Source organism: Mauremys reevesii, linkage group 2, assembly GCF_016161935.1.
Source record: "Mauremys reevesii isolate NIE-2019 linkage group 2, ASM1616193v1, whole genome shotgun sequence".
Taxonomy (NCBI): Eukaryota; Metazoa; Chordata; order Testudines; family Geoemydidae; genus Mauremys; species Mauremys reevesii.
Genome location: NC_052624.1, coordinates 185516543 through 185541685, shown reverse-complemented (window position 1 = coordinate 185541685; position 25143 = coordinate 185516543). Strand labels below are relative to the sequence as shown.

The following is a 25143-nucleotide window of genomic DNA, read 5'->3' as shown; positions in this document are numbered from 1 at the left end:
AAGGTTTGTCAGTTAGCCAAGAAGAGAGAACTCCCCCCCGCTCCCAGTTTTGTAATCAGTGCGGTCCGGGAAACTTGAAACCGGTGGCAATTAAAATGTGTCTGCCAATGTGGTGGAGTGGAACAGAAACCCCTTCATTTCCCAGGTTCCTGCTCCATGGCGGTTCCCCCACCCCGCAGTACAGCTACCCTCCAGCTTGCAGCTGTGGCTGGCTTGTGAGCCTCTGCAGCCTTTTCGCTTTGTGCCTGCTTTATTGAGACACTGATTTTTTTTTCAAAGGCAGTTCAGGAACATTGCAAAAATGGAGGGAGGAGGAGAGGGCTAGAGAGCGAGTTCGTCCTAGCGGTATTAGTAACCGCAGAAAGCGGCAGAGCAAAGCTCGGTCAGAAGCTCGCAGACACGTGTCCGTAGGAGGGGGAGGGAAGGGAGCGTGGGTTTCAGTTTTACGGTTCACTTTAGCAATAAAAAAAAGGGGGGGGACACAGAAAAGAGACATCAGCAAGGGCAGCAAACCCGCCCGCGGCAATCGGGAGTGTGGCGAGGCCCATCACTCAGCTGGAGCCGCTTTGACTAATCGGCCCACCTGTCTGGCTAAGCCGCCTCTCCTGGTGGGGAGCGGGGCTCTCTCTAACTCGCGCCGAGGGGTTATTTTAAAACAAGGAACTAGAGAGAGAGGCAGGCAGAGCAACTCGATTGTTTATATCAACCCGGAAACATCAACAACGAGAGAGGGAGGATCAGAGAGACAGACAGTGGCGGGGAGGGTCACATTACAGCCCAGAAGCCGCCTGCAGCAGCCGGGTGACTGTACCTGCAGCAAGCAGCTCCGGCTGATTGACTTGCACAGAAATTACAGAGGAGACCAGAGCCTGCTTCTCCCACTGCTCACAGCCCCGGCGGCAGCTAACCCACAGCCCAGAGGGAGCGGGAGCAGCCGCCCATCGGCTCTAGCACACCCCCCGGGGTCCCAGCCCGAGACACAACAGGCAGAGCCTGAGAAAAGTTGCTCCTTGTCGCCCAGCTGGTGGGGGTGGCAGCTGGGGCGCCGCGGCCGTCTCCTGAGACATGACTGGCCTGGAGGAAGAACAAGAGTTTGACTTTGATTTCCTTTTCGAGTTTAACCAGGGCGATGGTTGCACCGCTGGCAAAGGTTGGTACAGACTAGGCAGCAGCAGCAGCCCCCCTTTGCCGGGGCTCAGGGCTTCCCTGGTTGCAGGGCTCTGACGACGTGCTCCGTGCTGCAGGTGGCGTGGTGCTGAGATGCTCTGTGGGGGCACGTAGGAGTGATCCCAACGCGGGGCTGCCCCCTGGGACGGAATAGGACAAGTAGTGGCGGGCTTGGGGAGCCAGGCGGAGGCGGAAGGGGGTTTGTATGGTTCTCTCTCGTTGTCCTAAGAACAGTACTGCTCCTAACAACAGGAGGTGGAGGCACCCCAGTGCTGCTTTTGCCAGACCTTGCTGCCCCCTGGAGCCTCAGCAGTGTTGGGGGGAGGAGGAGGGGTGTGTGTGTGTGTGTTTGCGGGGCGGGGGGCAGATAGAGGCTATAATGTTTGCAGGGAAGGGAGCCCTTTTGCATTTCTTGGTTTGGGAGCTGGGGTGGGGATGGGGAAAACGTTCGACTTTTGGGTTGTACTCAGTCCAGAAAGAAAAATGTTATTTACTGAGTGTGCAATCTATTGAACAATCCTCTGTACAAACACAGGATGGCTGTCTATAGGAGTTTACCATCCAAATGACAGAGGAGCCTGTGATGTTAGGATCCACGTCTGAATTTTAAATATTGTAGAGTTGGGGATGTTTGCATCTGGGGTTTTGGTTCCGACCTGTCAAAAAGAAGAGCCAGTGGTGAAATCCGGAGCTGAGTTTGGATTTCAAACTTCCCCCCACCCCAGTCCCCTTCAGGGGCCAGGTGTGTTTTGATCTAGAATTTTGCTTCAGGCTTGTCTCTAATTGGTGTTGAGTTAGACGGGACAGTTCAGATACCCTGAGACACAGTGTGAGAGTCCAATGGCATTTTTTTCATCCTTGGGGTGAAACCTACTGTTTGGCACTGAAATTGGCATGTGGAGAGAAGAGTGTTGTCACTTCATCCCGAGGAGATGTCACTTGCCACTTTTTCAGTGCTGGAGTTGCTCCCAGTCACACGCAACTGGACCCTGTAATGGAATCTTGGAGACACTTCATCCTCCACCTCCCTGAGCATCACTAGAGCTACATTCCAAAGTTTTGACTTTCAGTCAAAATAACACTCCAAGTATAGTATTGCAGCTCTTCAGTGTGCAGGTTTAATGTGCTGCGTTTGTATTACTTACACAGTGACCATCTATTGCCCTCTCCTCTGGAACATACGTGATGTCCAAATGCATTAATTAATAACGTCAATATGTTTTGCAAATCTGGATACCACAAGTTAGGCACCTAGGGCTGAAATTTGCAAAGGGACCCAAGGGAGTCAGGTGCCCAAATCCCATTTAAATCCCTTGGGCATCTTGAAAATATGGACTTAAGCAACTAAATAGAAATAGTCCAATCTTCAAAAATCCTCTTTCTTAGATGCCTGGTCAGTGTCTCTTGCTTTCATGCTCAGGGTCTAACTGATCACCTAATTTGTAGTCGGGAAGGAATTTTCTCCCAGATCAGAATGGCAGGGACCTGAGGAGGGGAGAGGGGGATTGAATTCAGACAGTGTGCTAGAGACTGTACAAATATAGAGAGCTGCTGTCTATAGGCGCTTACCATCAAAATGAGAGAGGGAATGGATCATTTCCTAGGGCTTGTCAGGGCATATCCAACCTAATCAATTCCTTGCCATAGCAGGAGACTCAGGCATTGGTGGCCCCTCAGTCTCTTCTGATTTGTGCCTGTGGACTCGTGAGGACTAAAATGCTTTAGTCTAGCTAAAGTCACTGGGCTTCATATAGGAGTGCTTGAGTGACATTTGATGGCCTGTGATATGCAAAATGAGCGAATGGTCCTTTCTGGCCTTAAACTCTGTCAAGTGTGTGAAAAGGTGTTGAACAACCTTAGTGCCCCTTGAAGTCCATGTGAGGTGCCAGTGTTTGTCACCCTTAAAACCAAACCAAAAAAACCCTGTGTGTGCTCAACACTTTTCCAGAGGCAAACAGCACTTTGCAAGATTAGGCCCCTAAGGCTGTAGAAGGATTGAAACTTCTATAAAAAGAACAGGAGTACTTCTGGCACCTTAGAGACTAACACATTTATTTCAGCATGAGCTTTCGTGAGCTACAGCTCACTTCTTCGGATGCATGCTGAAATAAATTTGTTAGTCTCTAAGGTGCCACAAGTACTTCTGTTCTTTTTGTGGATACAGACTAACACGGCTGCTACTCTGAAACCTGAAACTTCTATGTTATAATTTAATTGGGGGGAAAAGAGAGGGGTAGTTCTCTGTCACCATAAAGGGAAAAGTAGTATGCTTAGGAATTGTCACAAAATCAGGGGTTCAGTTCCAATATTTGTTATACTACCGTGTGCTAACACACAATACAAGGCCCAATATTGTGCAGTGCCATAATTTCCATGTAAGTCAGTGGGAGTTGAGGGTTCTCTGCATGTCATCACATTGGGTGCAGACTGTTGAGCTAATTTCCAAAATGGCACCATCAAAGCTGTCGCTATCCATCATGTGAATTCACTCCACATGTCAAAATCCAGATGAATTTTTTGTTGGACGTGTACAATGCATGCTTGGTAGTCACTCAGAAACGTAATGCCTTGATCTTCTTTGTTGTTTCAAATTTTTCTTTTCAAAATACTTAAGTTGTTTGTGACTATTAGAACTTTGTGCATCAAGCTTCACCTCCCAGGGAATTCTGGCGGCCAGATTGCTAAATAAATCAGATTTATTATGGAATCCAAGACAAGTCCTTAATTATATTGGCATGAATGTCACCTATGGTGATCATAATAATTAATATGTCCTGTTAAGATGCCACCGTTTTGCTACTTTACCGTAACAAAATGGTGACAATTAAATCCTTAAAAAAAATCTGCTTGGGTTCTACATGATGGACATGTGACAATTAACTTGTGGTGCTTAAAAGGTATGTTTCTCAAAAGTCTCCTTGTAGATGCATTTCACCAAGGCTTACTAGGTAGGTGGTATTATTATTATTATATATGCCCTTTTTGTTGCATTATGGGAGGAGTCTTTTAACTAATTGATTGTTTTCTGACCACAAAAGGAAATGATTCCATGGGTATAATTTATGTATTAATAATTATTTATTAATAATACAGTACTGCCTAGGGGACACAACTGAGATCAAGGCCTCATTTTGCTAGGTGCTGTACAAATGCAGAGTAAGAGATGGTCCCTTCCCAAATAACTTGCACTCTAAATAGGTAAGACAGATAAAGATGGGATGGAAAACAGAGGCACAGAATGGCAAAGTGATTTGCCCAAGGTTGCACAGCAGGTCAGTGGCAGAGCTGGGACAATAACATAGGTGTCCTGAGTCTCAGTCCGTTGCCTGCCATCACTGGACCCTGCTGCCTTTCATTAGATCCAAATCTGTTTACAAATCACTCCCTGTCATTCAGATTATGGGTTGGTGTAGTACGAAATAACCTATTCTTAGGCATGAAATAAGGATTATTTTAAATAATGCAGGTTAACAAGATTTATTAATAATACAGAGGAAAGATTAGAGCCTTATCAATTGCATACTGTTAGGAAGAAAGAAGAGGATGACAAAACTACATACCTTTTGTGAACGGTGTCACTGGCCAGTTTTTTTTTTATTTTTAATAGCATTTTTCTTAAGATATCTCCTCCCTTCATGGTGTTTGGTTAAAGTGTCAAACTAGAACATATTCTGAATATTCTTGTTTCATCGGTAACATGTTCTAGTGTAATGTAATGAACCTCTCTTGGTAAATAGCCAGTTTCCTAAGGCTAAATAGAAAGTGATTGAAATAGGTGTTGAACACATTAATGGTGCCTCACATGATATAAATCAGTATAAACATCTCAGAGTTGCTATCAAATAGCTAAAATATATTAATTTTATGTAAATATAGTCTTTCTTTGAATCACTGACATTAAGAAATCTGAACACTGTGTAGCTGGATAATGGCATCAAATTGAGTAGGGTTGATAAACAAAAGGAACGGAGTTAGCTCCTGCATTGATGCAACAAGCTCAGAAGCTCATTTGCATATTCCGTGCTACTGAGGATTGGGTCATGTTGGGAATAACAGCTGTGGAAATTAACAAAGCTTTTCCGGATCTCAGCATGCAAGGTAAGGCATGATCACTGCCTGGGGTGTTTGCCTCTGGAGAGGGAAGGAAACAAACACTACGTGTGAAAGGGCTCCTATTGTAGGGAACCCTTACTTCTTCATTGCTATCATTCAGGAATGGAGAAGGTACCTCTTCCATAACAAAATCCTTAAAAGGCTGGTGAACGTTAGCGCTAGTTATAGTCTTAATTCAGGGAATTAAACTGAAAGCAAAGGATCCTCTGAACTCAAAATGCAGGGGCTATTTTAGGAAGGCTTTGTTTTCTTTTCCCAATATGGGGCCATATAGCGTGTAAAGGTACTGGCCTGAGGGAGGGGTGATCCAGAGCTGTCTCAGCTTCAAAAGGAGCTCAGAAAGACACCGGTGAGTTGTGCCCACAGCATTGCCTCTTAATAGGGTGGAGAATGCGTTGCCTTTGCTGGCCAGCTAGCTCTGCTGCCTTGTGTGAAGGGGAAGGCTACGGCTGCAGCCCCACAAGGGCACTAGCACGGAGCAGTATGGCCGGTATCCCTGGCTCCTGCACAGAGAGATTGTGGGTGAGAGAGAGGCTGTGTGCAACCTTACCTCATTTCCTTCCTCCAAGTCCCAATCCAAAGTGCACCACGTGAGCAAGTACAATGTAGCCCTTTATAGTCCAATAGACAGAGGCCCCTGATTTTTAAAGGCATTTAGGCATTATGTTGCTCAGCATTGCAACACCTAACCGATTTAGGAGTCTAAATGTCATTTGCAAAAGGGATTTAAGCATTTGGGATAGCCTAGTCAATGGGGTCTTGGCTGGTAAATCCCAAAATTCCTCTTGTAAATTACATTTAGCTCCTAAATCAGTTAAGTGTGGTAATGTTGAGTGCCACAATGCCTAGATACCTTTAAAAATTGGGGCCTAAGGCACATGACATTCATGTGACTCACTAGTGGTCATTCAGTAAGCCAAATGGTATTGATTCAAATGGAATTGTTTGGTGATCTCTGACTCTCCTAGATTTCCACACCAACTGTATAACTGTGCCAGCACTTCAAAATGTGTGTTGTAATTAATGTTATGAAATTGATAAAATACAGGTGAAGAGAGAGAACACAGTCAGTGCTTAAACGATAGGAAGATTATTGGATATTATTTATTAATGGAATTCCAGTGTATTTCATCACCGTGTGAATCCTTTACCTGGTTTCTGCTGGCTTGTCTCAGAAACCAGAGTAGGCCAATAGACTTGTTCTATTCCAAAATTGAGTTGTTAACTGGAACCAGTTGGAAATGTGCCATAGTGGAACTTCTAGTTGTATGTGATTTCAGTGCAATGGATTTGATCATGTTGTTCATATTATATTCTCTCCACGTTGTTTTTTTTTAACTATTATTTATTTTCTCTTTGGGGACCCTGGCTCACTTACACCAAGTGCAAGTTTCTGTCTGCAGTATCACTGCAGTCTTTCAGCTCTGTGGTTTGAAGGCAGAATTCTGCTTTTAAGGTTTGTATCTAAGACTGTTCAGAAGAGTGCCTTGGAGATACAGAAACTCAATTTCCTCAGAGATGATTTGCCTTGTTGTGCCACCAAAATACCAACATTTTCAAAAGTACCAGCCTCCAGTATTTGAACTACTTTGCATGTCTGTGTTATAGATTGCTCAGGAATGCCATTGTTTTCATGTGATTGTAGCATCATGCTCAACGAAGACTCAGTAGACTAGTCTGTTAATATATATGTGCAACACACCTCATGTCATTCATTTTTATTTTATTTTTTTCAGAACACTATAATTATGCATCTTCAAATATAAATGCCGGTTTGCCTCTAAATGTGGCACATTCCTCATTGTCAACTCCATGTCATGGCCTTCAGACATCCAATCCTGTCATTTCAATTGTCCCATCAACAAATCATCCTTCTGGATATGGAGGACACGTTGACGGTGGGGCCTCCGGATATTATCTGTCTCCAAATGTCAGACCTAATGGAGCTCCAGCATTAGAAAGCCCCAGAATTGAGATAACTTCTTATCCGGGACTGCATCATAATAACAACCAGTTTTTCCATGATGCCGAGGTTGAGGAAGCTATCCCAAATGCTAAGCGATCACCTTCTACTGCAACTTTGAATTTACCAAATATTGAGGCTTACAGAGACCCATCTTGCCTGAGTCCAGCAAGTAGCTTGTCTTCCAGAAGTTGCAATTCTGAAGCTTCTTCCTATGAATCCAATTATTCTTATCCTTATACTTCGCCCCAAACATCTCCATGGCAGTCCCCATGTGTGTCTCCTAAGACCACTGACACTGAGGAAGGATATCAACGCAGTATGGTGGCCTGTACTTTACTTAATTCACCAAGACATTCTCCATCTACATCTCCCAGAACAAGCATTACAGAGGAAAACTGGCTAAGTGCTTGCAACTCAAGACCATCTTCTCCCTGTAACAAAAGAAAATACAGCCTAAATGGTAGGCAGACCTCTTACTCACCACACCACTCTCCGACACCTTCTCCTCAGAGTTCTCCTCGGGTTAGTGTAACTGATGATACATGGCTGGGAAACACTAACCAGTATACCAGTTCTGCTATAGTTGCAGCTATCAATGCCCTTACCACTGACAGCACAATAGATATGAATGATGGGATTCCTATTAAATCTAGGAAGACTGCAATAGATCATACCCCATCCATGACTCTCAAGACTGAACCAAGTGGTGAGGATCATGGGACCATATCACCAACTGCTGATTTATCACCAGAAGAGTTTTCCGGGTTTCAGCACATCCGGAAAGGAAACTTCTGTGATCAGTACCTTTCTGTGCCACAGCATCCATACCAATGGGCCAAACCAAAGTCTCTGTGTCCTACATCATACATGAGGTAAGGTTTCCTGAATCTATGAAGAAATTCTAACAACATTTTTATATGTATTTTTTCTCCTTTTCCTGTTCAACTATCCTTTCCCAAACACGGTTCCTCCCACTTCTCCACCTGCAAATATTTAACTGCTCTATTTTGCCATTTCATAATATTGCATCTCTGGTGTGTGGAGTGACCCTCATGAAAACACTGAGTGGTAAAAAATGCAGTTCTAAGAGTCTCTCATCTGAGAGTTAAACTGGCAAGACAGTATGCTTTTCCCAAGAGACTAGAACCCCATTCCTGGCAGTTTAGAGACAAGGAATACAGGTACATTCAGAACCATGGCTCTGTCAGTCAGTAGGACAACATGGTGCTGCTACGCCATTGGATTTACTTAATTAGTTCAACATTTCATTTTTTCCCCTCATAAAATAATGGCATGCCCCACAGGTGTGCCTGCTAATGGGGCTCTTCCAGGGCTCTTTCCATGTTGGCTTTTTATTCAGGGCATAAAAACACAACATGATTTGGTTATTTTATGCAGTACAATACACTTATACACTATGCTCCCTTCATCTGAAAGCTACATCTGCCTTCCTTCGCGTGGAAGGACAAAGGTTTTTTCTGACATTGTTCTTTCAATTATTAAAAAAAACCTCACTGGAACTAGTAACACAAATTTATTTATTACACAGTAACACTGTATTGTCAGCAAAGAAAAAGCCAAATAATATTCCGAATTTTAAAGAGTAATTATCATGTCCTGTCCTCATGTAAAGGGTTTCATTCTTAAGTCTTCCTAGAAAAAGAATGAACACAGAGGGTGCTGCTCCTTGGGATAATGTTGCAGAAGATAAGTTTGGTTTTCAAATAGTTCAAATGCTAGTCTAAGTCCTCTAATTCTTCTCATAAAAGTCAGTGAATTTGCAGGCACGACAAGCTGCCTGCAAATGAAAGTTAAACTGTGTTTTTAAAAGTGAAGAGAAAAGGTGGATAGGTAGGGAAAACACCTATCCCCACCACCCTCTTCTCTCCCCACTTCACAGTTTAATCAATGCAAGTGCAACATCTTCCTATCAGTGGCATCTTCCTATTTTCAGAAGCCAACTAAACAAATTGTGGCACCTTGTATCACAACAAACAGTACTATGCCTCTTCAGCCTCAAACCCAGTTGTCATCCTTCTCCTTTGTAGGTAGAATGACCTCAAGCATCTGTTTGAGTTCTCTTTAGCAGCCTGATCCTGTACAGTGCTGATCAATTGCTGGGAGAGGCTAAGCACTCTCCAATGAAGTTGCTGGGTAGTGAATGCTCAGTGCCTTCCAGGATTGGGCCCTTGGTTTGTATAGCACCAGACAAATCCCTTAGGGCCGTCTTACATATTTAAAAAGGCTTTTGTGTTCTCCCTCCAAAGGTATAAACTAGTATAAATTCATTGAAAGAGGCAGGCTTCTTTTTGTTTAAAATTTCCAGGGAAATAATATGACAATTTGACAAAAAAATCTTTCAGAGCCTCTCTTCTCGTTTTTATTATATACACTCAGAATGCACACCACATTCCTATGTGCTAATACAAACAAGAAAGGTGAAATGTACAAAACTGAGCATCCCTATGATGTCTATTTAACATTTTTTCCACTGTTTTGGTCTTGTGTAAAATATGTTTCCTGGTTTGCAATATGTTTCCATGTGATCTCATTAACTTGTGCTCCGGGGCAGCTGGAAGCTACCGTAGAAATGAGATTTTAAGTTATTTCACCAATCAAATACACTGACCGAGCTTCCTTCCACAAAAAATACCTCTCGTTTTATGTATATGAAAGAGTGCTGGGCAATTGAACACAGACGTCAACAGGATCACATACTACGCAATAGAAATTGTTATTTTAAATCTTTCCAAAAAGACTGGATAAGAATTTGTAACAACAGGTCTGGATTTTTTTCCTGTTATTTTACACATCTGTTCTATTTCAAATGCTGGGATTGTAGGGTTAGGTTCCAACAAACAACACACATTCCAAAATCTACTCTGTCATAAGGATTTTTAGATAACCATATTTAATTACCTCCTGTGTCTCTTCCTGAATATGTATTATAATTTTAATAAAAAGAAAGGGTGATTTGGAAAATCACTGGATTTCTTTCTTTACTTTTCTTAACCCCTAATTTATTAGTTTTCTTCAACCAGACCATCTGCCAGTGCTAAGGGCCACATCCCTTTAGATTTATTTACAGAGGTCCTTAGACAATAAAGGAAACTTTTTTGAATTGTTTCTAAAATGGGTGACATTTTTGCACTTACTGTATTTAAAACTAGTCCAATAATTTTAGGGCTTACTGGGGAAGGAGTGGAAGGAAGGGAGGAGAGAGAGAAAGAAGGAATAGATAAGTGGGCAGAATAATTCCTACCTCAACTGAGGCTTGCCTGATTCTGTAGTCCTTGTGTACATCAATTTCAGTATGGGTTCAAAGCATGCATAAGGATTGCAGGATAGGGCCAATTTAGACTCTAATCCTGATTCTGAGTTTAACGGCCTAACTCCCATTGAAATCAATGGGAGCAGGATTGGTTGAATGCTTAGATCCCAATCCTACACTGGGTCTGCTAGCATGAACCTTTATGCTCACGCAGAGACCCACTGAAGTCCCTGGAACTCTGCATGGGTGTTGTGGATTCCAATGCAGAATTGTATGTATCTACATACAGTCCCATTCAAGGCACGTGGCATTAGAAGATGTCAATGAGTTGAGTCTGCCCACATGGCTCTCTCTGCAGGATCAGGACCTTAGCCTTTAATCTTGTATGCTGAGCTTTAGGATGCAGAACATGTTTATAAGGGAAACAGATATTTACAAGATACATGTTCAGCGATATAAGATGAGTGATAGCAATGTGAACTATTCTGCTTGCAGCAAAATGGAATATCTGCTATCTAAAATTCTCCATCTATGTAGGAAAATACTCTACTCTAAAGGTAAATTATTATATGGAGGATAAAGAAGAAAGGAGGGAAGATAGAATATTATGAAGATCACTTCCTAGTTTTTATTCCAAGATCTTTGTTATTAGGCTGTCTAGTGCTTATCTCACTTTTATTACATTTGTGATTTAGCTGTAGACTCTATAAAACAAAGCAAGTGTAAAAATGTGACTCAGGCATCCTCTTGAATTGTACCTGTCTCAACAATCTGTAAAACGGATCATCTTCCGTTTGTAATTCCTCTTCTAGAGTAAATGCAGTATATAATTAAAAGGAAACACCTTATCAGTCATTTATTTTGGAAACAGATATTTTTCTGTATTTATCAAGTAATCTCTATACAAGTTTCATCTCTCTATATGTACCAAACATACGTTCTCAAAATGTTTTGGGGCTAAGGATGATAAGTTCAAAATCAAACTAGAAATGCTAAATTTTATTTCACTTTTAATGTTGGGCATAGGTAAAGACAATATTGTGACCAAACAGTATTTAGGATTTTTTTTACAAAGGTTTAGAAAATAGGCTTCAAAATAATTATTTGCATGTCCAAAAATTCTCTTTATAGTATCAAAAACAACTGGAATCTCACTTCACAAAAATTCCAGATGTGTGAAAACCTCATGTAGGGTGTGTATTTCTGTCTGTTGAGCGGATAGATCTGTATGTCTGGACTATATAACACTTGGAATTTCCTAGAGACTTTACTTGTCCATTGAAAAGCAACAGCTTCCTTTTGTATATCACATGAATCCAAAAAGTGTGATGGCCTGATGGCCTGTAACATTCGTGTTTGCATTAATTATAGGGTAGTATAGTATTGCTAGGTTCACTGGTCATGCATGGTATGTATGAGGTGTACCACATGAAAAGGAGCTTCCAGGAATTGAATGTCAGTTTCAGGTGGGCTTATAAAAGCTCCCTACTATGTTTTCTTAAATGGCTTATTTTTTCTAAAAGTTGAAAGCTAACTTTTGAGCTGCAGTCTCAATTTTTCAGCCTTAAAAATATACATACAAGTACTTGTGCCCACAGAAATGCACAGTCATATATTTTTACACATGGCAGCTGTAATTTACAAACACAAATTGCATGGCTGGATACCCATCTACCTGAGTGGCAAACACACATTTGGTCTTTGTGCATTTGTACATTTTTTTTCATGGAATTGGTGTTAGATTCTTAAACCTCCAGTTTTGCAAACTCCAAATGTTCAAAAATCACAAATCAGCGCCCCTCCCCCCACAATATATTTTTAAAATAATATAGTTAGGATTCTTTTTCTTTACATTCCCCCTTTCTCCTTGTTGCAGTCAGGCAGAATTGAAGCTGCTGTGCTTAGGGGAGGGCATGGGCTGCTCCATCGGAAAGTATTGCACCTCAAGGGGTCACAGAGTTGGGGAGGCCATGGCTCCATCCCATAAAGATGAGCCAGCAGAGCTGTCCCATGGGGGTTAGTAAGTAACATCCAACAATGGGGTGTAGCAGTGGGCACACAGTCTCTGTGTGCCTGAAGTATCTCCAGCTATGCATCCTACTCCCTGTAACAAAGCATCTTCAGGACTGGTATCAGTCTCATATACCCACATGTCATATTTGTTATTAAGTAAAGCTGATTGCTATGGTATGCTGTGGGGCTGAGGTCCTGAGCTTGTTAGATTGTTGTAGTATGGTGCTGAGGGCTACCCTGGGGCAGTGGCTTAGTTAAACAGAACTCTTATCTCCCATTGTTTTGGAATGTGGCCAAGCTCCCTTGTGAGATCTTTATTAGTGGCCTTTGTTTTGGTTTTTTTTATGGCTAGTTTTAGCATAGTATAATAAATTCAGAGCAGTGAGGGAAGCCTCCAATTTTTAACTGTGCTCTTTTTATGCAATATTTCTTTGCTGTTTCCATGCTCTTGTCTGAAAAATCAATAAGAATAAATTTTTGTCTCTGCCAATACCTTTTGAAGAATAGGCTATAGGATGCTCAAATTCATAATGATTGACCCTGAGCTTATATAATAATTTATATTTATATACCACCTTTCATCATGAAGAATCCCAAAGTACTTTATTAACTAGAAACAGGAGTCACTTGCTTCACATACCAAAGAAATGCAGCCACCTCTGTAGTAGAACATAGCATCTGTTTTAACAGCCCACGGCTGCATTTCTCTGCTGTGTAGGACAGGAAGTGAGAAAAATCTATGCAAATAAACCTGCAGGGGGAATATACAGTAATTATTTCTTTTATTGCAAGCACTTCAGGACTGGGACTGTGTCTTCACATGTGCTTTTACAGAGACTTATCCTATGAAACGTCTGTCTTCATGATTATCTCTGAGCTCTGTTCCAATATAAATATTACTAATAACAATTGTAATAGGTAGACCAAGTATAACTAGCTACCACACTGGAATCTAGCTAGGACATTGGTACTAACTACCCTATTCTTGCAAAAAAAGTGTCATGAGACCTTTAATAATCACCAGCAGGCAGGATATTCCTTTTAAACTATAGGTAAAGCTGAACTGCTGTTGTTCTTAGGGTAAAGATGAGATGTAAATTGATTAGTTAAAAAATGAATTGTCATGATACTAAAGCTTACCATAGAAATTGGCATTAAGAAAGAAACAACTTTCTCTTGGCGTGATATCCGAGATCTTTCCTAAACATTATTAACTGCTCACATATAAAAATATCAAGACTAAATAAATAAATACAAGACTTTTAGAAAGGCAGCACAAAGGTTTAAGATAGACCAGTACATTCCAACTTAATGACCCAATACTTCAGAAGCTTCCGTATTTGAGAAAGTGTATTCATAGGAAGAGGCCCCGTATTCATAGGAGTAGGCTTATTGAACACAGTGGGACTAATTGCATGAGTAGATATATTCAAATGCATAAGTGTTTGAGAGCTCAGGCCCTAAATCTGTCCAGCTGGCCTACTTCTCAGTTGCACTTTTCCGATGTTTAAGGAAAGCATGGATGTGAGAGTGAGGAAGGGAAGGTGGCTTATAAAAATGAATAAAAGGCACCTTAGCATTCCCACATTCTGGGCTGTCCAGGGGCAAGACTGGTGCCTGGTATAAACTTAGGCTTTACATCCTATGGTGGTCTAGCAGAGGACAGTCATGGTGAAATACATTCCAGCCATGTCCCCCAGGCCAGGGGCTGGGAGCAGGGCTAATGCAGAGTCTTCACACCAGTTTTTCAGTGGTTAGGAAGACATTTTGCACTGGGAATATTCGCAGGGGTTGTTTCCACCCACTTTAGGGCCTCATTACACTACCAGAGTGATAAAGAAGGGCTTAAGAGGGCCTGATTCTCAGTCACCCTGTCTTTGTACTTAGGCATTAGAACACACATAAGGCTTGATTCTTCAATAGACCATTTTTACACTGTTGTAACACCATTGACTTCAATGGATTACTCTTGATTTACAATGATCTCCAGGGAGTGAGATCAGAATTAGGCCTCATGTAAGATCATTCACAGTGCTGAGACCCTTAAATATTACAGGGTCAGTTAAAGGGTAAAATCTGCAAAAGTTTATGAGCATAAGCTCCTTTTTGAAAAGTGATGTAGGCATTAAGAAACCTGCATCCCATTACTTTCAGTAAGACTTAGGCTTTTAAATGCCTGCCACTTTTGAAAATGCAGCTTAGGCCGAGAAATCTCTTAGGAACCTGTGAAAATTTTACCCAAGAGCTTTTTTATTTCAACTGACAAGATAACATACTGCTTAATATATTCTTTGTCCGCTAATCTACATTTTTTTTCTATTAAAGACAGGTCAGTCAGACTAGCTAATCTATGGTTGATTTAATCACATGCTTTATCTGGGTAGGTGAAAAAAAGTCACTATTCATCAATCTTGTAGCCTGACTTATGTTCTACTGAGTTAAGGTGATCCAGTTTTTTTTAAATTTAACTGACTTGAAAAAAGCAGGCCTGCTTATGGCTTTTAGAAGGATCACAGCTGGATTTTATCATGTCACAGGAGAAAACTTTCATTCTTGAGAATGAGAATCTGGTGTGAACAAGTCCTTGGAGCTACACCAATTTACACCAGTTGAGGATCTGTCCAGGTGTTCTTTTCTCCACTACAGTGGGGGCTTCACCAGCTTGTATAGTTGAGCTCTCCCAAATTGATAGGGATCTTTTCAGCACTCAGATTAATTTTTTAACACTAAAATATTTGCTCCATGATTTTTTTCCTTTAACCATATTATGCTGCAGGAAATTAAGTGCATGATGAAGATAACCTAAAATAGGAAATAGCTCTGACAGCCACAGCCCATGAAACTGTTACATTCATCACTCTGCTTCCTTTATCAGGAAAACTATCATTAATTGTCAATTTATTATCAGTCAGGATTCATAGTGGAATTTTGATGATTGATAGGAAGCTAACAGCAAACCAGATTTTTATGTGCAGGGTTACATTAGAATCAGTAACTTTCCTTTGTATTTTAGAATTTTAAGTGCTAATTTAAAGATTTTAAACAAAGAAAAAAAAATCAGGGGAGATCAGGTTATTTTCCAGTCAGTTTCCTTTTGCACTTGAGGACTCTAAGGTTTGTGCTGGTAGTTGGATTAGTGCTTTTTTTTATTTAGTGATAAAATGTCTTAATCCAAAAGAGGCCATGTCCTCAGAAAAAGAGAGAAAAGATCCATCAAATATGAACATACCTAAACCCAGAAACATCTGTTTAAATGTGTGCTGATCATCAGCAGGAGATATGCAGGTGTTTTGCTCTGGTCTTTGTTATTTATTGTTGCAGTAAAATAGAGTTTCTCCAGAAAGTTTTCCAGGAATCTTTCAGGCAGAAGTATTTCCAGAATGCAATATGTACACAACGATGGTCTTACACACTTGCCTGCTGTCTTTCAATAACTAAGGGCCAGGTTCTGCTTGTGTGAAAGCACAGGGCTGGGGAAGGGCATAAGAGACCCTATCATCCTTCATCTCCTTCCCCCTTTTTGTTGCCTGCATAAGAACCGGACAGAATTGCAGTTCCTGTGCTTTGCCTTTAATGCTTCAGCAGTATACAGCACACCAAAGTGTGGTAGGCAGGCCATGGTCCTGCTGCTCTATTGCATCATTTGAGGTGCTGGCTGGCCATGTTGGGAGTAGTAAGCCAGCGTCCCATAAAGAGGTATAGTAGCAGCATGTTCTCCTTCCACACTGAGGAGTTCCAGTAGGCACTCTGCCATGCTACCACCCAGAGCTCTGCCAACCCTTACTGTGGGCTCTGCCTGAAGGTACTATTGAGCCCAAAGGACTTCATCTTGCCCTTGTTGTATTCAGTCGCAAACCTCCCATGGGCTTCAGTGATGCAGGATCCAACCATAAGTATTAGCAGAGAAATAACTTCAGTACCTACAGTTTTCAAGATATATCCTAAAGTAAGTATAAAAAAGTACAAGAGAATCTTAGATACCTAGATAACCATGTTTGTGCAGCACCTAGCACCGTGGAGCCCTGGCCCATGAGTGGGGCTTTTAGGTGCTACTGCAATACAAATACATTTCTCGCTGAATTATCTTAAGGAAAACTGGAAAATTAAGAGCAACTGTAATACTGTAGGTATGTAGTATGTGTATGTATATATAGTATAAATTACACACACACACACACAAGATGTTTAAAGAACATTATTAAGGTTGCAAAGTCAAGCATGCAAGTTAGGATATGCCAGACTTAATGTTTCCTGTGCAAATATTGAAAAAACAGAAACGCCCACCATGTGGCATCATATTGGCATCTACATCGTATTGGCATCAACAGGCGGGTTGGAACCTTTAGATACACTACACTGATTTCTGCCACTTGGGCTAATAAAGTAACTGATAGTGGTAGATTGTCATCCTCTGTGGACCAGCACTAGCAGGAGATGAGACACGCACTTTGCCAGATAATTTAACAGATATTTGCTGACAGCAGGGGACTGGTGAGACTCTGGAATCTTGGGCTTCATTTCAGGCTCTGCAGGGTGTGTGCCCTTGTGTGTGTAGGCGTGGCTTGACTTGAGTAATTAGACATGGGTGAGGCCTCATTTCTTGGGAGACAGGATTACGGAGGTAGATTGATCAGCACAGACTCTTCTGCCCATTTCCCACAAGCTTGTCTCCTTCTGCCTTAAATCGGTCTGAGTCCTGTCTCTTCTCTTCCCTCTTCCCCCAGCTCCTTATCCCAGTCCCATTTTCTTTGCCTAATCCCAGTCTCCATTCCTCAGGCTTCTCCTGTAAATCCCAGTCTCCTTGCCAGCCAGTCCTAATCTCCCCTCCAGGGATCTCAGTCTGACCCCATCAGTATCCTCCCCTGCTCCTTATCCCAGTCTTCTCCCAACCATGCCAGTGCCAGTCTCACCACTCCTTGTCTCAGTCTACTCCTTTCCCTTCCCCCAGTCTGTCTGTTGTCTGCTTTGCATTTGATTCAGGCAGCTTCCTCTTCCCCATGCTGGAACCCAGGCAGTGTGGAGGGTCATTGAGAGGACAGAAGAGACGGGCTCCCTGCTCCCAGTTCCTGTACCCCTCCCCTCTTGGGTCTGTAGCCACCTTTGACCCTGTAGACCAGTGCTGGAGCACGTTTAGCCATGGTGCATGTACAGTCCAGAAGCAAGTGGGAGCTATGAGGGTATGGAGTTTGCTCAGGGGATGGCATATGCATTCTGGTCAGCACTGGGAGTGTGAGAGTATGTCTATACAGCAAAGAAAAATCTGAAGCTGGCCCATACCATCTGACATGGGCTTAGGCTGTGGGGCTGTGTGTAGACATCTGGGCTTGGGCTGGAGCCTGGGCTCTAGGAACCTGTCGGGTGGGAAGGTCTATAAGACAATAACAGGGTTCAAAAAAGAACTAGATAAATTCATGGAGGATAGGTCCATCAATGGCTATTAGCCAGGATGGGCAGGGATGGTGTCCCTAGCCTTTGTTTGCCAGAAGCTGGGAATGGGCGACAGGGAATGGATAACTTCATGATTACCAGTTCTGTTCATTTCCTCTGGGGCACCAGGCACTGGCCACTGTCTGAAGACAGGATACTGGGCTAGATGGACCTTTGGTCTGACCCAGTATGGCCGTTCTTATGTTGAGCATGCTCAGTGACAATGGAATCTTTGGAGATTTTAGCTATTAAGCTAATAAGTCTCTTCTGAAGTGTGATTTTTTTGAAAGTTTATAACTTGGCCATTCCTGCTCCAAAGCATGGTGATGTTAGAGCTGTTCAAAGTAAAGGTCACCAAAAATGTGTAACATGTGCAAACCAGCATTTTTTCCCATAGCTTAATTCTCAGAAATGGCTGAATCATTTTGATGATGACATTTTCCAAAAAACTCAGTTTGAGGAGACACCCAGCCTGGAAAATTTCAGCCTAAATGGTTAACATTTGGCAAAGTTAAAACCAACTGAAAATAAGGTCTTATAGTGGGAAGTATTGGGCAATGCAATACTATCAGCCCTGCCTATAATTACATACATATGCTCCCAGTTACAAATTAAATGTGCTGGTAAAAAGGAACTGAATAAAAATTAAAAAACAATTGGCTTTTGTGGCATATCTAGACTAAGGCCCCGATCCCCGGAAAGACTTGTCACTGGGCTTAACTTTACATGATGAGTCAATGGGACTATTTGTAGTGGCTAAAGTAAGCAAGTGTATGTCTGTAAAGTGTCAGGGCCTAAATAACAGACAAGAGGAGGAGGATATCGGGCTTCTGTCTGTCAAGAGGTTTTAGTGGTGACACAAGCAATAAGAGTCTTGACTGGTTTGTGGAGCCAGCAGAACTCTGAGATATAATTTTCTGCCTCAGATTGAAAAGGTGCTTGCTTGTACACTACGTGCATCCAGTAGGGAACCTCTCTTGTGCCTGTGGCCTCCTTTAAGACAACTAATTTCTATGAAAGAAGGTGATTTGAAAAGAAGGAAAATGCATTGCATGCCTCCAGCATAAAGTCCTCACAGTTTTAATTCCTTAAGTTATTGTATTGGAAAGATTTTTTTAAAAAATATTTTGTTCTCATCTTTGCTGGATGCCATGGAGCTGTGTTCATGTCAAAGGCCTCCAGCTGACTAAGCAAGCAGCAGAGCCTGACAGGAGATGCTTATAGTTAACTGGTGTAATGTCATTCCTGTGTATCTCATCTCATTTATTGCTTTGCTTTTAGTATCTTGGAGTGTATGGAACACTATCTCTGTGTTATAACATTTTAAATTACTGGTACACATTTGATCATTCGTCATTGGCTTGTCTCTGCTGTATGCCCATCTCAACATGTCTTTTTGTAAAATAAGCCAACTGTAGACAGAGGGTATCTCTGGTGGATTATCTAATGCAAGTGTCAGAATGTCAAACTGTCCCATTCACAGCACTAGTTCACTCTCCTCAAATCCTGGCTGTAGCATAAGAATGGCTATACTGGGTCAGACCAAAGGTCCATTTTGCCCAGTATCCTGTCTTCCAACAATGGCATTGTAGTGGTCAGAGCAGGGGACTGGCTAATTCCAAATGACACTCCTTCGTACAGAGACCAGGGAGGTAATATCTTTTACTGAACCAACTTCTGTTAGTGAGAGAGACAAGCTTTCGAGCTTACACACGGCTCTTCTTCAGGTCACTCCTTCTTATATGAACTTGGGCAAGTTTAGCCTCTCTCTGTCTTGGCTTTCCCATCTGTACAATGGGAGTAAGTGCTTCTGTAAATCAAATTGAGATTCTTGTCTAGGGCTTGATCCCGCTCCTGTTCCTGTTCAAGTTAATGGAAAAACTTCCACTGACTTGTATGGTGCATGATTGAGCCCAGATATGGTAATGCGCTATATAAATGCAAAGTATAATATGTAACTGTCTATTTCAAATTTGTTGTACTATTTGAATACTATTTGAATAGAAGGTATGTTTGAAGGTCATTCTGTTAAGAGACTTTACCAATTCCAGGGTTTTGAAAGATTATGCAGTAAACCTAAAACTTATTATTTCTACCAGAAGGCTGTGGCTAGCTTTAATTTTAAGACCAATAAAGTTACAGCAAGCGGGAGCCTTTCAAAGACAGTTATAACCAATGGTTTTATTTTGTGACATAAACAGAACATTTCTTTCAGTAATGCTCTCCCCTGACATTATTTTAAAGTGTGGTTCTCTGAAAGTGGCTCTGTAAAACCTGCAGCTTCTTATTGTTGTATTCAGTCATGTCTGGTTGTTTAGTGACAATAATATGTCTTTACTATTTTTACTTCTGTTATAATTGCAGAGTCAGTATAGAACTGGGAGACTGAGCTGGATTCTATTCTGGCTTGTTTATCATTATCAATGTAATTCTTAATTAAATTCTGTTTGAAGATCTACATTGTTGATGAAATATCAGCCAGAAAGAACCCTGTTTAATTTTGAGAATCCAACATGAGTTTTCAGGCTTGGAAGTTGCGGTGGGGAATATTTTTTTTTCTTGTAAATGAAGCAGATTTGATCTAGTCAGTGAGATACATTAAATGTAAAACTTCCACAATGCCAAGTTAATAGTCATTTTCAGACTAGAACCACTCTTTAAATTCCTTTGTATCCACCTTTGTCCTTTGATTCAACGATCAATACATTAAAGCGTTTTTAAACCATGCTTAGAAAATTTTCCATTTTGTTTACAAATCTGATAGCATCTGGCCCATCAATTATGCTTTACTCATAAATCTTCATAAAATAACCATTGCCTTTTAAATTACTTATGTCATGACATCCATATTGATGAAATTTTAAATGTAAGATGGTGAAGGATGAACTGCTAAACATGGTCTCTAAAGTAATAGAACCAGATTCTTGTGGTCTGTGATAGTCTACTTGATGTTAATATTTAATACACTTTCTCTTCCATTATAGCCCATCCCTGCCTGCCCTTGATTGGCAGTTGCCATCTCACTCAGGACCTTATGAACTTCGGATTGAAGAGCAGCCCAAATCCCATCACAGAGCTCATTATGAGACGGAGGGGAGTCGAGGGGCTGTGAAGGCATCTGCTGGGGGACATCCAGTTGTGCAGGTATTGATATTTGTAATGGTAAGGATGCTTGTTTATCCTGGCACACGGGGGCTAGCACCCCCTTCCTTTGCCAGAATAAAAAGTGCCAGGAGATCTTTAATGACCACAAGCAGCGTCATATATATACCTTTAACTCCATAGGCTGTCTGTAAAAAAAATAAGGCCTCTGTATATGATTGTTTTCTTCCTTTCCTTCTTACTGTTGCATCATATTGAATAAGAAGATACAAATAAATGTGTATCTTATATCTGTGCACTAATTCCCAGCTTAACAAATATTTGGTTAGAACTTAAATATTCACCGTGGCATATATCTGAGCTCCGAATCTAGTATCCTGGGCTCTACTAAACTTTTTAGTTTCTATATCGTCAGTATTTAAGTAAATAGTGTCATAAACTGAATCCTCTTTGTTTTGCTCATGTGAGTAATCTCATTCATTTTAATGGGACTTCTCTCAGTAACAAGACGAGTAAGATTAAGCCCTGATAATATTTTGCTGAGTTGCACTGAGAACTAATTCAATGAGAACTCTTTCATAGACATTTTTAAAATTAGGGTGCATTTTGCTACACAGAATGACAACGAGCAGGGTTTCTTCTAGTAAGAAATGTTTAAAGGATCAGATAAGTGACTCTCTTTCCTTCCCTCCCTCCCCCTCCTCCCCCAAACATATTTTAAAGTATAGTAGCTCAGGGCCGCCCAGAGGATTCCGGGGGCCCGGGGTCTTCGGCGGCGGGGGGGCCCTTCCGTTCCGGGACCCGCCGCCGAAGTGCCCCGAAGACCCGCGGCGGGGGCCCCCCGCCGCCGAATTACCGCCGAAGCGGGACCCGCCGCCGAAGTGCAGCCCGGTCTTCGGCGGTAATTCTGCGGCGGGGCCCCGCTGGTCTTGGGCACTTCGCGCGGGTCCCGAACGGAAGGGCCGCCGCCGAATTACCGCCGAAGACCGAGCTGAACTTCAGCGGTGGGTCCCGCTCGGTCTTCGGCGGTAATTCGCCAGCGGGGGGTCCTTCTGCCCCGGAGCGGAAGGACCCACCGCCGGCGAAGACCGGGAGCGGCAGAAGCTCCTGCGCCCGGGCCCCGCAAGAGTTTTCCGGGGCCCCCGGAGCGAGTGAGGGACCCCGCTCCAGGGGCCCCAAAAAACTCTCGTGGGGGCCCCTGTGGGGCTCGGGGCCTGGGGCAAATTGCCCCTCTTGCCCCCCCCTCTGGGTGGCCCTGTAGTAGCTTCTCAGAGTTACGAATAACCTCTATTCCTGAGGTGTTCGTAACTCTGAAATGTTTGTAACTATGAACAAAACATTATGGTTCTTTCAAAGGTTTACAACTGAACATTGACTTAATACAGCTTTGAAACTTTACTATGCAGAAGAAAAATGGTGCTTTTAACTATCTTAATTTAAATGAAACAAGCACAGAAACATTATTACCTTGTCAAATCATTTTTTTAAACTCCCCACCCTTTTTTTAGTAGTTTACGTTTAACACAGTACTGTACTGTATTTGTCCTTTTTACCCTGTCTGCTGCTGCCTGATTGCATACTTCCAGTTCCAGTGTGTGGTTGATCAGTCAGTTCATAACTCTGGTGTTCGTAACTCTGAGGTTCTACTGTATCAGGGAAGTTCTGTTTGTGTTTTGATTCTACCTGTAATGAATTCTGCTTATAAAGGCTCACACCTTATTCCCCTTACTCCACGATAGTTTCCCACTGAAATCTGCTAATGTGAATAGGGCTGGCAGGGTTTGGATCATTACAGAAAATGATTGCCGTGAAGCTACAAAGTTTGTTCTGGGAGTAACATCATTTTAAAAGACCAGCTGTATTGCTGGATGGCTTCAGATCATGTAAAGTCTGTGCACACAAAGTCAGTATGTGTTTATCTGCTTTAAAATCTATTATTTACCACATTATTTGAAGAAATTATGCAAGCTCGAAATGATACTCAGTGGAGGAATGCTGTATATGTTTAGTGAGATAGCTAAGGAGAGAGTGAGTGAGAATCTGCAAAGTCATAGTTTGTTGTTTGTTTCTGCCAAAAGTAATTGGTGACATGGCGTTATGGGAGAGACCTGCTGAAACACGAAGAATTTTAGCTGAACATTTGTGAATGGTCTTAAAGTGAGATTTGTGGCAGCACACTTGATGACAATGAATACCTACTCTATTAGCTGCTTGATGCAGAGAAATGTAGATGGGAAGCATCAATTCACAGTGGCCAATTTGACATTTAAAAATTTCCAACTCGCATAGTGGAAACACTGAATACACTGCCAACATTTAATTGGACTACATGTGTCCAGGCACTTCCCCTATAATCTCCTGCTCCAGTATGCAGGGAATGAAGTATGCTGCCTCTGAATAGAGAGGATGGCAGAAAGGAAGGAAGGGGAAAACGAAGGGGGCAGACAAGTGGCAAAGAAAGGAAGAGGAAAGAATTTAACAAGGAGTAAGTACCCAGCTTGATCTGTTGGTTTGATAAAGATGAATCTATTTTTCAATCCTTCTGTTATAATAGGGAGATTAAGCTCTACGCCCCTCTCACCCCAACCCCCACATTTCCGACGGGGGCAGAGTTCAGGGAGTTAACAGGTGAGCCTGCACTCTGATCACTCTAACACCCATTAGTTTCCCCAGGGAAAGCTGATTGGGGTAATTAAAGGTAATTAGCTAATCAGACTGGTGAGCTAACAAGCCAATTAGCTCATCAGCTGAAAACTGATAGAGAGACACAGCAAGGCAGTGCCAGGGGAGAGAAAGAAACAGTCTCACAGAAGCCTTGGGGATGGGAGACCTCTGCTCCTCTCAGGTCCTGAGGTGAGGGCTGGAAGCATAGGGGATGTTGTAAATAGGCTGTTACACAGGATTGCAAGGGTATTGGGGGAGGAAACTCAAATAACTGGCAAAGTGGAGACACAGGCACTAGAAGGCAGGAGTGGACTGCTCCAGCTGCATGGACAGAGAAGAGTTTTCCCAGATTAACCCTCTCTTCATCCACCCAAACTTTTGCAGTGTCATCCACTCAGGAATATGGTGAGCCTTAGCTTACCTGGCTTGGACCAGACTTGTATCTTTGTTTGGATTTTTTAAAAAGTAAACTATATAAACGGCGAGATAACGTAGAATGCCCGAGCATGAGAAGTGAGAGCATTGATTTCTGCAGTAAGGCCCTCTGCGGAAGGGGACTGTCTGATGAGCTGAGGACAGACCAGAGCTGCAAAGTTCAGATCTGAATCCATGCTCTACCGGAGTGCAGGGGTGTTTTGATCTGGGGTTTTGGTTCGGGGTTTTTGCTCTGATACAGTGTAGCGTTTTTGATTGTGTTATGTTACTGAAATCCATTATGAAATTCTGCTGACCTCCACTGCTTCCCCTGTATGCTCTGCTTCCTATTTTCCTGCTCTGGTAGCTGCATTTATCTGTTGCTGTTACTTTTGGAGGGTTCATTTTAAACTTTTTAAAAAATATATATTCCCTTCCCTTTCCTTCAGCAACACAGAGGAGAAAATGCACTAGAAAAGACCCAAAGATACTTCCCCCACACATTGGAGACATTTGCAGGGTGTGTTAGGCCACAGGGGAAGTAGAGCTAGGGAGCAACCGCTGTGTGTGGCATGTACCTCAAATACAGGAGGTTAAACTCTGTGGCAAATTGCCGTGGAGATTACTCTTCTCTAGCCAGCCAGTGTTTAATTCTTTTCCAGTCCGCATTAGCTCCCTCCCCCTAGTATTCACTCCTCCTGGAGGAGAGGAAAATGCTCAGCTGCAGTTGGGAGCCAACGGCTCTTGAGGGAAACACGCTCACTGTCAGGAGAAAGCATGGAAGTAGGGCAGGCTCCCCGCACAGAGGTGACAGGCTCTGCAGGGTGTAAGCCTAATTTTCCCATGGCTCCTCTGGCTCCTCGAGGCAGGTGAAATTCATCCATGCTACAGAGGGCTGCACCGTTTAAGCCTTACACTGGGGCAACATGATGGGAATGCAGGCAACGCTGCTGCACAATAGATGCTTACCCCCCTCCCACTGCATGCCGTGGACATGGTCACCACC

The 25143-nt window shown here is 42.4% G+C and overlaps 1 protein-coding gene across 5 annotated transcripts in view; it reads left to right on the top strand.

The window, feature by feature from the left end:
- The window catches only part of NFATC1 (nuclear factor of activated T cells 1), a 143992-nt gene that overhangs the window by 5461 nt on the left and 113388 nt on the right, over positions 1–25143 (top strand). For 3 of the 5 annotated variants that reach the window (XM_039525290.1, XM_039525288.1, XM_039525286.1), the window contains exons 2-3: positions 7017–8118; positions 20942–21101. In XM_039525290.1, coding sequence (XP_039381224.1) covers positions 7017–8118; positions 20942–21101 — 1262 coding nt within the window. Of the gene's footprint in view, positions 1–471; positions 1151–7016; positions 8119–20941; positions 21102–24005; positions 24129–25143 lie in introns of those variants that run through there. The other 2 variants (XM_039525287.1, XM_039525289.1) reach the window with 2 other exon arrangements.